Here is a 14,847-nt window from a genome sequence, read left to right on the forward strand (position 1 = left end):
GGACTGAGTCCCACATCAGGCTCTCTGCATGGACCCTGCTTCTCCCTCTGCCTGTGTCTCTGCCTCTCTGTCTCTGTGTCTCTCATGAGTATATAAATAAAATCTTTTAAAAATAAATAAGTAAATAAATAAAATATATAAATAAATCTTTTTTAAAAAGTTAAAAAAAAAAAGAGTAAAGCTTTCTCTAGGCCATCTTTCTTTTATTTGGAGACTTACTTGACCCTGGTTAGTGACTGAAAAGCTTATTGCTGTTTCTTCTACTGTATCCCTGTCTCAACTTCAAGTACTTTCTGTCACAAGTCTATATTGAGAGAAAATAGATCTATTCCATATCTCAAGTTCTTTGGAGGTTCCTGTCTTAGTTGAAAAGTATGAGTATTAAGGGCATTTATAATCAGGGAGAAAACTATGTAACTATTTAAACACCTTATAGTATTTTCCTTACTTTTTCTCCCAACTTCTGATATTCCCAAGTCCTTTGATTTAATTATTTTCCTTGGTTAGATATTAAGACACTGCTCTTGATTCTGGGGCCTAGTTGTATTTGAAGACAAAGGCATGAGTTCAAGTAATTCAGCAGAATTTTTCTGTATGTGTTAAAGTTTATATTGAAGTTATATTGTAGAGAACCACATTAATGGAAAAAAAATCATAGTCTACTCCTGAGATTATGGTCTCTATAGATGAGAATCTTTTTAGTTGAAGATCCTGAGTTTACAAAGCCCAGCACCTGAAATACCAGTCACAAGGTCTTCATGGCCAAATGTGATTTTCATTTTTGGAATAAGATCCGTGAGTTCTTCTTTTTCCTTTCACAGGACAAGCAGGAGGACATGAAGACTATTTTGGAGGGCATAGATCCGGCCAAGCATCAGGTGAGGGAGGCCTTTGATGCTTGTAAGCTACTACATAAAGAATAGATGTTGTAGGTAACAAGAACTCTGGATATCTGAATTCCAGCCAAGACGTTCCAGGACCTTGCTGGGTGACAAAGGAAATCTTCTTCAATTGAAAAAGATTATGAAGTTCCAATAAAAAGAGATTTATGTTACTAGTAGTTTGCTTCTTTAGTATTCTTTTTATGTGGTATTCCTAAAACATCTCTTAGTTGAAAATAGATTTTTCTTATTCAGATAGTTCTTTTGTATTCTTCCTTATTGGGAGATTCAACATACTACAGAGAGAAATTCTTAGTTATAAAGTCCTTTGCATTCAAATTTGTTCATCAATTTCTGAAACTCAGTCTTAGGGAGCTACACTGGATTGTTTTTTATATAATCCTCAAACAAAAAAATTAGTCAAACATTTACTATATTATTCATGCCATTAATTTCTATAAAGTTAAAATTATTTTAGTAAAATTGTCCCTGTAATTTCATTTTGAAATTGGTTTTTAAGGAGGTAAATGCTTATTCATAAGCAAACATTTCTTTTGAGAAAATGTTTTAAGTTTGTGCCTGATGGTTTTAAGAGTCAAGCAAATTTAGTATCCATTTTAATCCAGAGAGATTTGTTTAAACTCAGGAAGCAGTGTTTAATTTTCAAATTAGGAACAAATTGTGATTGTATCACAATTAACTTAGGCCTTCTAAAATAAATTTTCCAGTATCAAGTCTCTCTTAATCATAATGCTTATTAAGCACCTTCATTATTGGCATGTTGAATGAAAAGTTTTTATAGTCATTCTATTTTGAACAAAGTAAATAATATATTTTATTAAATTTTATGTGAAAATATGAATTTTTACTCTGTTGTATAGTATCTCAGGCTCCTATCAAAAATATAAAGCTGAGTGTTATTTCAGATAAAGTATTTCTTTCTCTCCAGATTGGTTAAAGGAAACGTGATTATAAATAATCTCTTTCTAAGCTAGAATTCTCAAAACTTGGGATACTTTTTTTTTTTAATGAGTTTTGTGGTCCCACTTTTAGAGGTTCAGATTCAGCAGATCTGAAATGGGGAAATCTGCATTTTAAATGATACCCAAGGAGGTTCTGGTGGCAAGTTTTCCATATTCTGCACTTTGCGATATTGCTAGAGTCCATAGATTATTCTGCATCAGTGTTGAGTTCTCCTCCTTTTCCATCTTTGCTTTATTATCCATCATTCTTCCTCCATCTGAACTGAGTAAGTTTGGTTTTTCTCTTTGTTACTTGTGATTTTTAGAAACTGAGCTAAACAGAAGCCCTAGAGTAATGCCTCAATCTTTTTTCCATCTCAGTTGACCTTAGGGATATGAATAAGAACAGTAACAGCAGATCACTGAGGTAATAATAAATAAATAGGTAATAATTAAAACAGTGGTGGATTGGAAGAACATACCCCCTAGATGAGAGTATCAGAATCCTCTAGTAAATATATAGTATAAAGCAGTCTCCCTCTCTCATGATTTTGGTACATCCCTTGACAATGTTCTCCTCCTCCAACTTCAAGAAGCTCTGTGATATAGTTACAGTCCTTCTCTGTATACCTTGGATGTCCACGGTTGTGATTTTAAAGGAAATCAACTAACTTTTTAAAAAATAAACTTAATTTAAATTTTGTGCTCTAAGTCCAAATGGGCAAAAACTACATTTTGTTCCTCCTAGTGCTTTATTCATCAGAACTAGAACTTTGCCGTGTATTTTTCATGGATAAGATTTTCGGGGACTTTTAAAGTTCTAATTTTCCATTTACCAGTTGAATTTTCCATTTACCAGTATATTTCAACCATTACTGATTAGCTTACCTTAATTAACTTTAAATATGACCTCCCACTTTATAAATATTAACTTTTTATTAAGGAATAACATATATACATATTTTTTAGTTTTACTATCCAAAGCAGGAAAACTTTTACCTATTTTTTTCTTGATCTAAAACTATTTGTGAAATATACAAAACTCTTAATACCTTTCCTTTTAAAGGCCAAGTTCTCTTTTTCTAGGTTATTGTATGTTGAATGAGTCCGTTTCAGCTATCTCAAGTTTGTTTTTATAAAAGTACAAATGATGTCCAGTCATGAAGGTAAAGTCAGTGTTAGTATATTTTGAAACCTCTCTGCTCTCTATCATTTCAAGTACATAGATATAATAAATAAAATATGGTAGAAAAACAAACTAAACTAAAAATATATAGCTATACTCAGAAACAAGATTAAAGAACATTGGACTAGAAATGGAGCATATAGATCCACAGCTGAAGCTATAGGCCCAAGGAGAATTAAAACTAAAAGAGGGGGGGCATAGGGACTGGGATTTCAATTTCTGTAGGTAATAGGGACTGAATGCATCACAAATGGAGCAGGCCAGTAGATCTAGTCTACTTGATTGAAACAAGGAACTGGGACTTCTTGCCCTACCTGTGAACAAAGATGGAAAAAATCTTCAAGCAACTTCCTGCAGTTGCAGTTAGAAATTATCTATTTATTCTTGTTAGAATGAAGATGTAAAGAAAACAGTGTAACTAAGAACTTGAAGACACTATTTTTTAATTCAGTGAGCAGAACTGAAATAACTCCATGAGGCCAGAAGTTTAAGTTGCCAATGAAAGATCTACTTCTGAAATGGACTTTTAAGGCCAGATTCAGGCAACTTACAAAGCATCTGATGAGAAGGGAAAAGTTTGTGGATAGAAATAAAAGGAAAAAAAAACTCTTATGCAAAATGAGCTTTTCAAATAAAAAAAATTATGAAGTTCAGGAGCAAATCTACCTCGAGATAGTCAAAATGTAAGCAAACAAACAAAAAGCAGCAAAACAGGAGAATACAACCCAGGCGATTGAAATAAAAGACTTTAAACATGCTTATTCTAAACTGTAAGCAATAGCCAAAAACAATGTGAGACAATGAAACAAAAGTCAGTAACTATAAATTAAGAACAGATGGGTATGAAATAAATTTAAGCTTTGGGGGAAGAAAATTGTGGAAATAAAGATTCAATATATGGGATAAATAGTATATTGGACACAGTTGAATAAAAATTAGTGAATCAGATGATAAAACAAGCAATAACACAATATTGCAAAGATAAAGAAATGGAAAATATGAAAGAGAAATTGAGATAAAGAGGATAGATTGAGAAGCACTACTTCACATTTGAATTACCTGAATGAGAGGATAGAAATACAAAGTAGAGGCAATGTTTGAAGAGATAATGATAGAGAATTTTCTGGAATTGAAGCCAGACATGAATACTTGGTTGAAAAATTAGTAAGTAAAAGAAATGAAACTTTAAAATTTGAACGATGAAGAATATCTTAGAAACTACTAGAGGAAAATAATGCATTACTTCAAAGGAACAACAATCACATTTTTGACAGCAGATTCTCATCAGTAATAATCACAGAAGACAGTGGAAAGTAATACCCTCCAAATACCAAGAAAAAAAATAGAATTCTGTACTCAACTACTCTTCCAGAGAAGGAAAAATAAGCCTATTTTCAGATCTACAAAGAATAAAAGAGCTTACCACCTCACATCCTTGCCAAAAGAACTACTAAAAGATATGTACTTCATTAAGGAGACAGATATATCCTGGAGGAAGGCGTGGGATGCAGGAAGCTACGGTAAGCAAAGAAATTAGTAAAACATAAATATAAATTTTTTAATACAAAACCTAAATTTTTATGCTTAAAACCAAAGTAATACTAAACTTCTAGACAGCAATAGCATGAAATTCAGAAGGATGTGTTAGAAGGTTGAAAAACCATGCTAGGATCCCTGTGTTTAGTAGAGGAGGATCAGGTACTGAATAAAGATTTTTTTTTTTGCAAAATTTATTAGTAATCAAAACAAATATAAACCCATTGAACACGGTTGTTAAAGGCAGAGAATTTTGAATTCGATTAAAAATCAAAATCTAAAAATAAAAATAAAAAATAAATAAAAATAAAAATCTAGTCAATTTTTTTTCAGAGGATAAATCTAAAGCAAACTGATAGGGGAAGATGGATAAAATGATGGAAAAAGTTATGTAAGGCAATATTAATATCAGATGAAATGGGATTTTAAGTCAACATTTTTAGAGATAAATGTTCCTTCACCTGATAGTAACAGTCAGTTATTAATCAGCAACTAATAATCTGCCCTCTAAAGAAAAGAGAAAATTACAAAGTTACAAGAAAAATAGGTCTATATTTGTGGGGTTAGGATTTTTCCACACACTTCTGTGTGAGCCTGATCAAACAGATAAAACAATTGCTAAGAATAGAAAAATAAAAATTGCTCCTATAAATAGAGAGCTAACATTCTGTTTCCATCATATATACTATATATTCTTTTCTAGTACATAGAACATGTATAAAAATTGTCCATGTTTTAGACCACAAAATCTTTAAAACAAACTCCTAGTCACACGGACTAAATTCTTTGATCTCTATTGCTTTAAAATTACAAATCAACAATAAAACCTTTTTAAAAAAATCTCATACATACTTACTATGTCTTCCTGATAAATTAACCATTTTATCTTTATAAAATGTCCTTTTTTAATCTCTAGAAAAAAAATTTTTTAAATAAAAAATCCCATATACCTAGATAAGAAAAATACTTCCACATAATTAATGGGTTAATGAGCAATCATAGTAAAAATTACAAAGAAATTATCACAAAAGCTACACATCAAACTTAGGTGAAAAGATACAGGTAAAGTGGTCCTTAGAAGGAAAACTTTTTATATATATAAAATGAAAGTAAATGAAGCTAATAAAAGAACAACAAGCAGCACAAAGAAGGAAGGAAATAATAAAGATAAAGGCAAAATTAATATAATAGAAAACAAAAATAGGGAAGAAAAGCAAACTTAAAAGCTGATTTAACAACAACAAAACACAACTACTGAAACAAAATAAGGCCATTTTTTTTTTACAGAGGGCAAAGGCACAGGTAAATGATAGAAATTTAAAGGGAGTCATAACTATATGATACAGTAGAGATCTTTAAAATTTATAAGGTAATCATTTGAACAATCAATAAATTTGAATACTTACATGAAATGAATACTGATTTTTTTCTGTGAATATATAAATTATCAAAATTGACTCATGAATAGGAAACCTCAGTAGAACAATAAGTATTACACATTGAACCCGTAGTTTAAAATCATCCATCCAATGAAGGTAGGAAGCTCAGATGAATTTATAGGTGAGTTTTACCAAATGTTCAAGAAATAAATAAACCCTAAATTGTTTTAGCTATTTCCAAGAACAGAGAAAGAAGAAATGTTACAATGTGCAATATATAAGTTTATAACCTTGGAAAAATACCATAATTTATATCCTAAAATTTGATTGATCTTGAACAATATTGGCTGTGCTAACAAAACCCAACATTCATAAGTAAGTATATACAAATTTGATTCCTATTTTAAAGATTTATTTATTTAGAGTGAGAGAGCACATGTGCACAATAGAGAGCAAAGGGGGGAGAGCGATAAAGGAGAAAGGGAGTCTCAAGCAGACTCCCCACCAAGCACAGAGCCCACTGTGGAGCTCTATTCCAGGACCTCAAGATCATAACCCACGCTGAAATCAGGAAGTGGCCACTCAACCGACTGAGCCATCCAGATGTGTCTGATTCCTATTTTAAGAGAAGAATTTAGTAGTCAGGTATTTTGGAACAAATTATGTATGTTATAGGATTTACATTATTGATTTTAGGACATGAAATATAAATATATTATAAAATTGGGGCATTGTTTTACCAACCATTTCCTCAAATATAATTATGTTTTTCAAAACCAAAGAATACATATATATATATATATATATTAATAAGGAGGAAAGTAAAATAGGCAGCTTTTCACACCTTTTATTTCAGAAATTTTATTAGTATGTTGAATTTTGGAAATTTGACTTGGGATGAGGATCTTGGGACTGTACTTTCTGATTTCTTGTCTTTTAAGAGCTTTAGTAATGTTTTATATATGCAGAACTAACAGTTATTTTAAAAGTTTATTCTAAAGGAGGGCTTTCTGGCAGCCTGGGTGGCTCAGTGGTTTAGCGCCACCTTCAGCCCAGGGCCTGATCCTGGAGACCCAGGATCGAGTCCCATGTCAGGCTCCCTGCATGGAGCCTGCTTCTCCCTCTGCCTGTGTCTCTGCCTCTCTCTCTCTCTCTCTGTCTATCATGAATAAATAAATAAAATCTTTAAAAATAAAATAAAATGATGGGCTTTCACAATCTTTTGTCGTTGCCATTACTCATGGGACCTAGTTATGCTGATAGGTGTCACTACTAGGCTTAAAACATAAGAAAGAAAGAGAAAGGAAAAGTGACGTTAATATTGCCCACCCATGTTCCAGTAACAATGTGTTATCAAATGCAGATAATGAATGTCTAACTCTGGGTTTAGCTACTACTCTTAATTTCTTGTTAAATTAACTTTTCTTTCTCTTATTTACCTAGTAGAAAATTAAAACTTCAAACCTCAGTACTAGGAGGGAAGATTTGAGAGGTCAGTTACATTTAGGTTCCTTCTTGGTAAACCAATTCATACACCTTATTGTTTTAGACATTCGATACGTAATGGTAAGCAAAAATGGACACAATTCCTGTTCTCATTGAGCTTACAGTTTAGTGGCAGAAGCAGGTTAGCCAAATAGTTATACAAACTAATATATGACTGAAACTTATGAAGACGTAGTTCATATAGCTATGTCCATACAGATGGTCCCAGACTTACAATGGTTCACTTATGATTTTTTTGACTTTATGATGGTGCAAAGCGATATGCATTCAGTAGAAACCAACTTCGAATTTTGAATTTCGACATTTTCCTGGACTGGCGATATATGGTAAGATACTCTCATGATGTTGGCAGCAGCAGTGAGCAGCAGCTGTGGTGAGCCATGTGATCTCAAGGATAAACAACCAATGCACTCACACTGTTTTTACTGCTACAGCCATTCTGTTTTTTACTTTCAGTACAGTATTCATTCATTACATGAGATCTTAAGTACTTTATTATGAAGAAGACTTTGTGCTTGATGACTTTACCCAACTGCGGGTAAATGTTCTGAGCATATTTTAGGTAGACTTAGCTAAACTATGCTATTTGGTAGGTTAGGTGTATTAAATGTGTTTTCTTAAGATATTTTTAACTTAAAATGGGTTTATCTGCAGTAACTCCATCATAAGTCGAGGAAGGTTTGTAATAGAGTGATTGAGTCAGGAAGTTCAGGAAGGTCTACCTTGAGGAAATAACACTTGGCTTGAGATGTGAAGGATGAAAAGGACTTAACAGAAAAGTTACAGGGAAGAAAGAACAGCTTGAGCAGAAAAGCCTTGAGTCAGGAGTGGAAATAACAGATTGCCAAAGGAGCAATTTATTTCCAGTGTGTAGTTGATTGCATTAATATCAGGGGAAAAAGTGAGATGGAGAAACTGAACAAACTTTCTAGGTCTTTCTGAATAACATCTTCTTAATGTATATTCCATTTCATTTTAAGTAAATTGCCAGAATGTTAGATTTGCCTACATTTGAATGTAAATTCAAAATCCATTCCAAAGCCAAAAGATTTTGGCATCACCTGTGTTAACCATCTTCTATATTTTAAAGTTAGTAAAGATTGCCATCTCATCAATATGTATAACAAGTCAAAACATAAATTAATTTTTATAAGAAGTTGAGAAATTCTGTACTATCAAGATAAACGTTTTTAAATCTCTTAGAGTATAATTCCTGTCACTGCAGGCCAGTTTAAAGTTTCCATTGGGTTGACAGTATTTATCATTGTTAGTTTGCCTAAGTTGTAGGTTAGATATAGTTACATACACAGACTAAAAAGTATCCTATTGGCAGAGCACACTGTTTCTTTTTTTTAAAGGTTTTTCTTTTCGAGGCCCCTGGTTGGCTCTGTCGGTTAAACCTCTGACTATTTAGGCTCATGTCATGATCTCGGGGTCATGAGATCAAGCCCTGCATTGGGTTCCATGCTCAGCTTGGAGTCTGCTTGAGATTCTCTCTCCCTCTTTCTCTGCCCCTACTGCTTGTGCTCTCTCTCTCACTCCCTGCCTCCCTCTCAAATAAATCTTAAAAAAAAAAAAAAAAAAGATTTTCTTTTTTATGTTAATTTCCACACCCAATGTGGGACTTGAACTCAACCACAGAGTTGCATACTCTACCAACTGACCCAGCTAGGCGCCCTGAGGACAGTATTTTTGACTGTGGTAGCCAAAGGATTCTCTGAGTTAATTAGCATAGAGCTGAAGTAAAGTTTGAGTTAAGCACTGTACTTTTTTTAAAAATATTTATTTATTAATGAGAGACATACTGAAAGAGAGAGGCAGAGACACAGGCAGAGGGAGAAGCAGGCTCCATGCAGGGAGCCCAACCTGGGACTCGATCCCGGGTCTCCAGGATCAGGCCCTGGGCTGAAGGCAGCGCTAAACGGCTGAGCCACCTGGGCCGCCCTTAAGCACTGTTCTTTATCAAGTTTTTTTCTTTTTTCTCTTTTTAAGATTTTATTTATTCAAGAGAGAGAGCACACACCTAGTGGGGTAGAGGGGCAGAGAGAAAGAAGCAGACTCCATTGAGCAGGGAGCCCAATGTGGTGTTCCATTCCAGGTCCCTGGGATCATGACCTGAACCAAAGACACATTTAGAACTGAGTTAGCCAGGCACCCCTTTATTAAGTTTTTCTTATTAACAAAAGAGGACCAGAACAACAGAAATTAATGTTTACATACATAATGAAACGGGATAGGTGAGCAAACTGCTTCATAGAAGCAGTGTATCAGGTATATTTTATTTTATTTTTATTTAAAAGTGCAAGATTGATTTCTGGAGTAGAATTCAGTAATTCGTCACTTAAATACAACACTCAGTGCTCATTTTAATATTTAGATAAATGTAATAAGAGTTCATGGTTTTCCAAACAGTACTATTTACCATATTAGCAAGCTCCTTTTAGGGGCATTTGATATTAGGATGGTTGCAAGCTGTTTTATCATTCATTCCTCTTCCTGGCAAACTTCCTAGAAGGAATAACTGTCTTTCTGCTATTATAAAACTGCTTTTGCCTTTCACTATTCATATATTTAATTTCTAGTCTAAAAATATGTCTGCTTCATTGGTAATCTTTTTTCTTTTCTCTTTACTCTTGAAATACCATTGTGTTTTTAGAGACTGGTTTCTAAATAAATAATCTTAAAAAAAAAAGAGAGAGAGAGAGAGAGAGAGACTGGTTTCTGTCCTATGATAGAGTTCTTAGTGGTTTCTAATATGACAAGATCAAGATCTTCCTAATCATATGTAAAACTAAGGTTCTTTTTTCACATGTAAATAGTTAGGAAAACATCTTTTTGACCTTAGGATTAGAAAGATGTAGCTATTTCTCTTTGACACTCAAACTAAACATGAGTTATTATCTTTAAATGCTTTTGTTTGGTATGCAAAAGTGAACTTACCTTAAAAAGTTACTACTACTGTGGATGGAAATTAATCCTACATTTTGGAGGAATGGAGATAGTTAGTATAAGTGACTACAGTAAGTATTACATTTTATTTCTCATGTCATTTGTACTGTTTAAAATAGATGGTTAATAAATTGGCACTGATGCATGATTCTTTTGTTTCTTTAATAGGAACATGAATCTGAGGGTGGAAGAACACCTTTGATGAAAGCCGCAAGAGCTGGTCATTTGTGCACCGTGCAGTTTCTTATTAGCAAAGGTAAGGGAAGTACAAGTAATCATTTGTAAGAGGCTATAATTTCTGGAAAAAAAAAATACCCTAAACTGTTACAAGTTATGTTTAAAGCTACTTTTCCTACAGAAAAGTATTATATCCTAGTCTTTTCTTGCTCTGTTTTATTTAGTAAGTGTAGAATTCATGAGGTACTCGATGGAATTTTTTTTTTTTTTTAAGATTTTATTTATTTATTCATGAGAGACAAACAGAGAGAGAAAGAGAGAGTCAGAGACACAGGCAGAGGGAGAAGCAGGCTCCATGCAGAGAGCCCAACCTGGGACTCGATCCCGGGTCTCCAGGATCAGGCCCTGGGCTGAAGGCAGCGCTAAACCGCTGAGCCACCGGGGCTGCCCCTCAATGGGATTTTTCTATATTAGTTTGGAGTTTGGAGTTTGGCAACCAATCAGCATATTATTGCTGCCCAAAGTTGGAAAAGTCAAATGTAAAACATCCAGCTATATTTAGTGGATAGAGTATTGTTCAGCACTTAATGATAATGCAGTTCTGCTGGAAGGTGGGATGGGGAAGCAGATGGTCTGCCACTATTGTTTATTGTACAGCTGAATTAAAGATATATACAAGGGTGTTATTATTTTTATATTCCTTTAGAGGTTCTATTATTAGAATTTTTTAAGCAAAGAAGTTCGAATGATGGGTAAAGAAGTAGTTCAGGACTGTTCACTATCGAAAAGTGAAATACTGCTAAACCCATGTTAGTTTGAACCATTAAACTGTCATTTTATACATCAAAAATGGCAATATTCATAATTTCATTTGGTTCAGCCTGAGTCTGTTTATAGTGTTAGAGGTATTCTAGTATCTGATGAAAGATTCTGGGGTAGGATGGTAAAATGCAGGGAGAGTCCACTCAGGTGATACCATGTTGTTAAAATAAGAATTTTAAAATACATTTAAAAAAATATGTTATTTACTTATTTGTTAGAGAAAGACTGAGATAGTGACAGAGATAGTGAGAGAGAGCTCGAGTGTGGGGGAGAGGAAGAAGCAGACTCCTTGCTGAACAGGGTTCCTGACCTGGGGGTGCGATCCCAGGACCCAGGGATCATGACCTGAGCTGAAAGCACTTAACTGACTGAGCCACGCAGGTGCCCCTAAAATAAGAATTTTATTAAAAAAATAAAAATAAAAAATTTATATCTACATTCCAACAGAACTCAGGTATTTTGTGCCACTATAAAAATGTTATAAAAATGTTATCATTTTATTTTATCGTTTTTAAGATTTTTATTTATTTATTCATGAGAAATACAGAGAGAGAGAGGCAGGGACACAGGCAGAGGAAGAAACAGGCTCCACGCAGGGAGCCGGATGTGGGACTTAATCCCGCGTCTCCAGGATCACACCCTGGGCTGAAGGCAGCGCTAAACCACTGAGCCACCAGGGCTGCCCAAATGTTATCATTTTAAATATACTTACTTCTTTTTGTCATTAATTGGATACAGCTAGGTTTATTTTCTTAATAGCACATTTTTGCTACCAAATAAGGCATATCTTTACATAACATTATAACATATTCTGTAAAAGCTATTCACTTCAGACATACTGAAGTAATAATAAACAGATGGGTAACCTTGGGAATTCTCTCATGTTCCTTTACTAAGGAGGTTATCTAATCTCACCCAACACCAACCCTGCTAATCATGTAATCAGACTTAACACATTGATTATAACCTTTCTAGGCTATAGTAACTGCTCAACAGTCCTACCATCTAAATTTATTATTAACAACTTTTAAAATAATCACTTGCTAATGTAAGAATATTGGTGTGTCTTGCCTTTCCCAAAAGGTACTTTTATGTGAGTTAGGATTAGGTTCAGCTAGATATTTCTGAAAATTAAATAAATTCATTATATTGTTTTTGCCCATGGGTTTATTTTTCTCTTCATAAACTAAGTCTAGAATTAAGGAAGGAATATTGCTATAGTCTTTTTTTTTTAAGTTTTTATTTATTCATAAGACACACACACACACACACACACACAGACATAGACAGATGGAGAAGCAGGCTCCCTGCGGAAAACCCGATGTGAGATTCGATCCCAGGACCCCGGGATCGTGCCCTGAGCTGAAGGCGCACATTCAACTGCTGGGCCACTCAGGCGTCCCCAATATTGCTATAGTCTTAACTATCTGATTGAGACTTTGGGGCATTGAGAAAACAATTAATGTAATTTATCAAAAAAGAGGCCAAGAAAAGGTTTTACGTTTAGACTTTCTTCAGATCATGTTGAACAAAGCTATTTACAGCTAGCTAAATAGCATTTCAGATAACATTTTTGGATATTCTTGTCTTCTCTCCATATCCAAGTCCCTCTGACTCTAAAATACACTGTAGGAAGAATTATAGATCTCTTAGATATTGTTTAAAAGACCTGTTTTCTCTACTTTGAGACCTGGCTATATTGCCACATTCTAGAAGTAGATAAAAAAAGTCTTTACAACATTTTGAGTTACATACAATGATATTATTTGATGCTTACATTAACCTATATATAATTATTAACTTTAGTCTTCTAGATTTTCCATTTTAAAAGTGATATTGAATGAACGAACTACAGCTATGTGCAACATTGTGGATAAATCTCACAAATATTATATTGAGTGAAAGAAGCCAGACACAAAAGATATACACTGTATGATTTCATTCATATAAAGTTCAAAAACTAAAACCAGTTTGGAAGTCAGAAGAGTAGTATCATTGGAAGGGTGGGTAGTGAGTGAAAGAGGGCACAAGGTGTGGGATTTCTGGCATGTGGATAATGTTCTGTTTCTTGATCTGGGTGCTGGTTACACAGGTATGTTCACTTTGTGAAAATTTTTCAACCATACACTTAGGATTTGTGCACTTTTTTTTATATCTATGTCATACTTCAAAAAAAACCTCTAAATTGATATTATTTGTGACCTTGATTGATTCCAACTTTTTCTAAGATTGCTGTTTATGTTTCTTTGAAGGTGCCAATGTGAACAGGGCTACAGCCAATAACGATCATACGGTAGTATCTCTGGCATGTGCAGGAGGTCACCTGGCAGTTGTTGAGTTACTTTTGGCTCATGGAGCTGACCCTACTCATCGACTCAAGGTATTCTACCTAAAAATAAGTAAATAAATAATATATACATTATTATTAAAAGATATTGAAGATGTGTTTGCCTGATCTCAGTGCTTAATATTCATTACTCTTTAAAAATGAATTTTGATTCTAGACAGGCTGCTAAAAAACTAAATGTCTATAGCAATCATAAGAAATTTACAAATAATTGATTAATGGTTTTGTCAATTTTTCTCAGGATGGTTCGACAATGCTCATTGAAGCTGCAAAAGGTGGCCATACTAATGTTGTTTCTTATCTATTGGATTATCCAAACAATGTTCTGTCAGTTCCTACTACAGATGTGTCTCAGCTCACCTCATCTTCTCAAGATCAATCTCAGGTAAAGTAAAACAGCTGATTTATAAATATAAAGCCTCCAAATTGATTGGGAGTTTTTGTTTAAAATTAGCTTTATTTTTTTTTTAATTTTTTTAAATTTTTTTTTTAAATTAGCTTTAATGAAAATGGATTTGTTTCTCTTTTCTGTTACATATTGAAATAAACATGATTCTAAATTCTTTAAGATTTATTTCCTTCAAAAGCACATGAAAATTGCTTCTTGTCTTATTTACTGAAAAAATGTTCTTTTTTAAAAACACTTAATACCAAATATAAATAAATATTTTCCAAGTTTTCATCTTACTATAGTCTTTAGGGTTTTTTTTTTTTTTTAAGATTTTTTATTTATTCATGAGAGACACAGAGAGAGAGAGAGAGGCAGAGACACAGGCAGTGAGAGGAGCAGGCTCTATGCGGGGAGCCCGATGCGGGACTTGATCCCAGGTCTCCAGGATCACACCCTGGGCCGAAGGCAGGCGCTAAACCGCTGAGCCATCCAGGGATCCCCAGGGTTTTTTGTTTTGTTTTGTTTTGTTTTTAATATTTTATTTATTTATTCATGAGAAACACAGACAGAGAGGCTGAGACACAGGCAGAGGGAGAAGCAGGCTCCATTCAGGGAGCCCGACGTGGGACTCGATCCTGGGTCTCCAGGATCAGGCCCTGGGCCAAAGGCAGCGCTAAACCACTGAGCCACCGGGCTGCCCTGGGTTCTTTG

The 14,847-nt window shown here is 34.0% G+C and overlaps 1 protein-coding gene across 8 annotated transcripts in view; it reads left to right on the forward strand.

The window, feature by feature from the left end:
• ANKHD1 (ankyrin repeat and KH domain containing 1) overlaps window positions 1-14,847 on the forward strand; it is a 118,807-nt gene that overhangs the window by 61,367 nt on the left and 42,593 nt on the right. For 5 of the 8 annotated variants that reach the window (XM_072826125.1, XM_072826123.1, XM_072826127.1 and 2 more), the window contains exons 11-14: window positions 822-878; window positions 10,568-10,655; window positions 13,651-13,778; window positions 13,987-14,130. In XM_072826125.1, the coding sequence (XP_072682226.1) occupies window positions 822-878; window positions 10,568-10,655; window positions 13,651-13,778; window positions 13,987-14,130 (417 nt within the window). Of the gene's footprint in view, window positions 1-821; window positions 1,061-10,567; window positions 10,656-13,650; window positions 13,779-13,986; window positions 14,131-14,847 lie in introns of those variants that run through there. The other 3 variants (XM_072826129.1, XM_072826126.1, XM_072826130.1) reach the window with 2 other exon arrangements.

The sequence above is a fragment of the Canis lupus genome, chromosome 5 (genome assembly GCF_048164855.1).
Source record: "Canis lupus baileyi chromosome 5, mCanLup2.hap1, whole genome shotgun sequence".
Taxonomy (NCBI): Eukaryota; Metazoa; Chordata; class Mammalia; order Carnivora; family Canidae; genus Canis; species Canis lupus.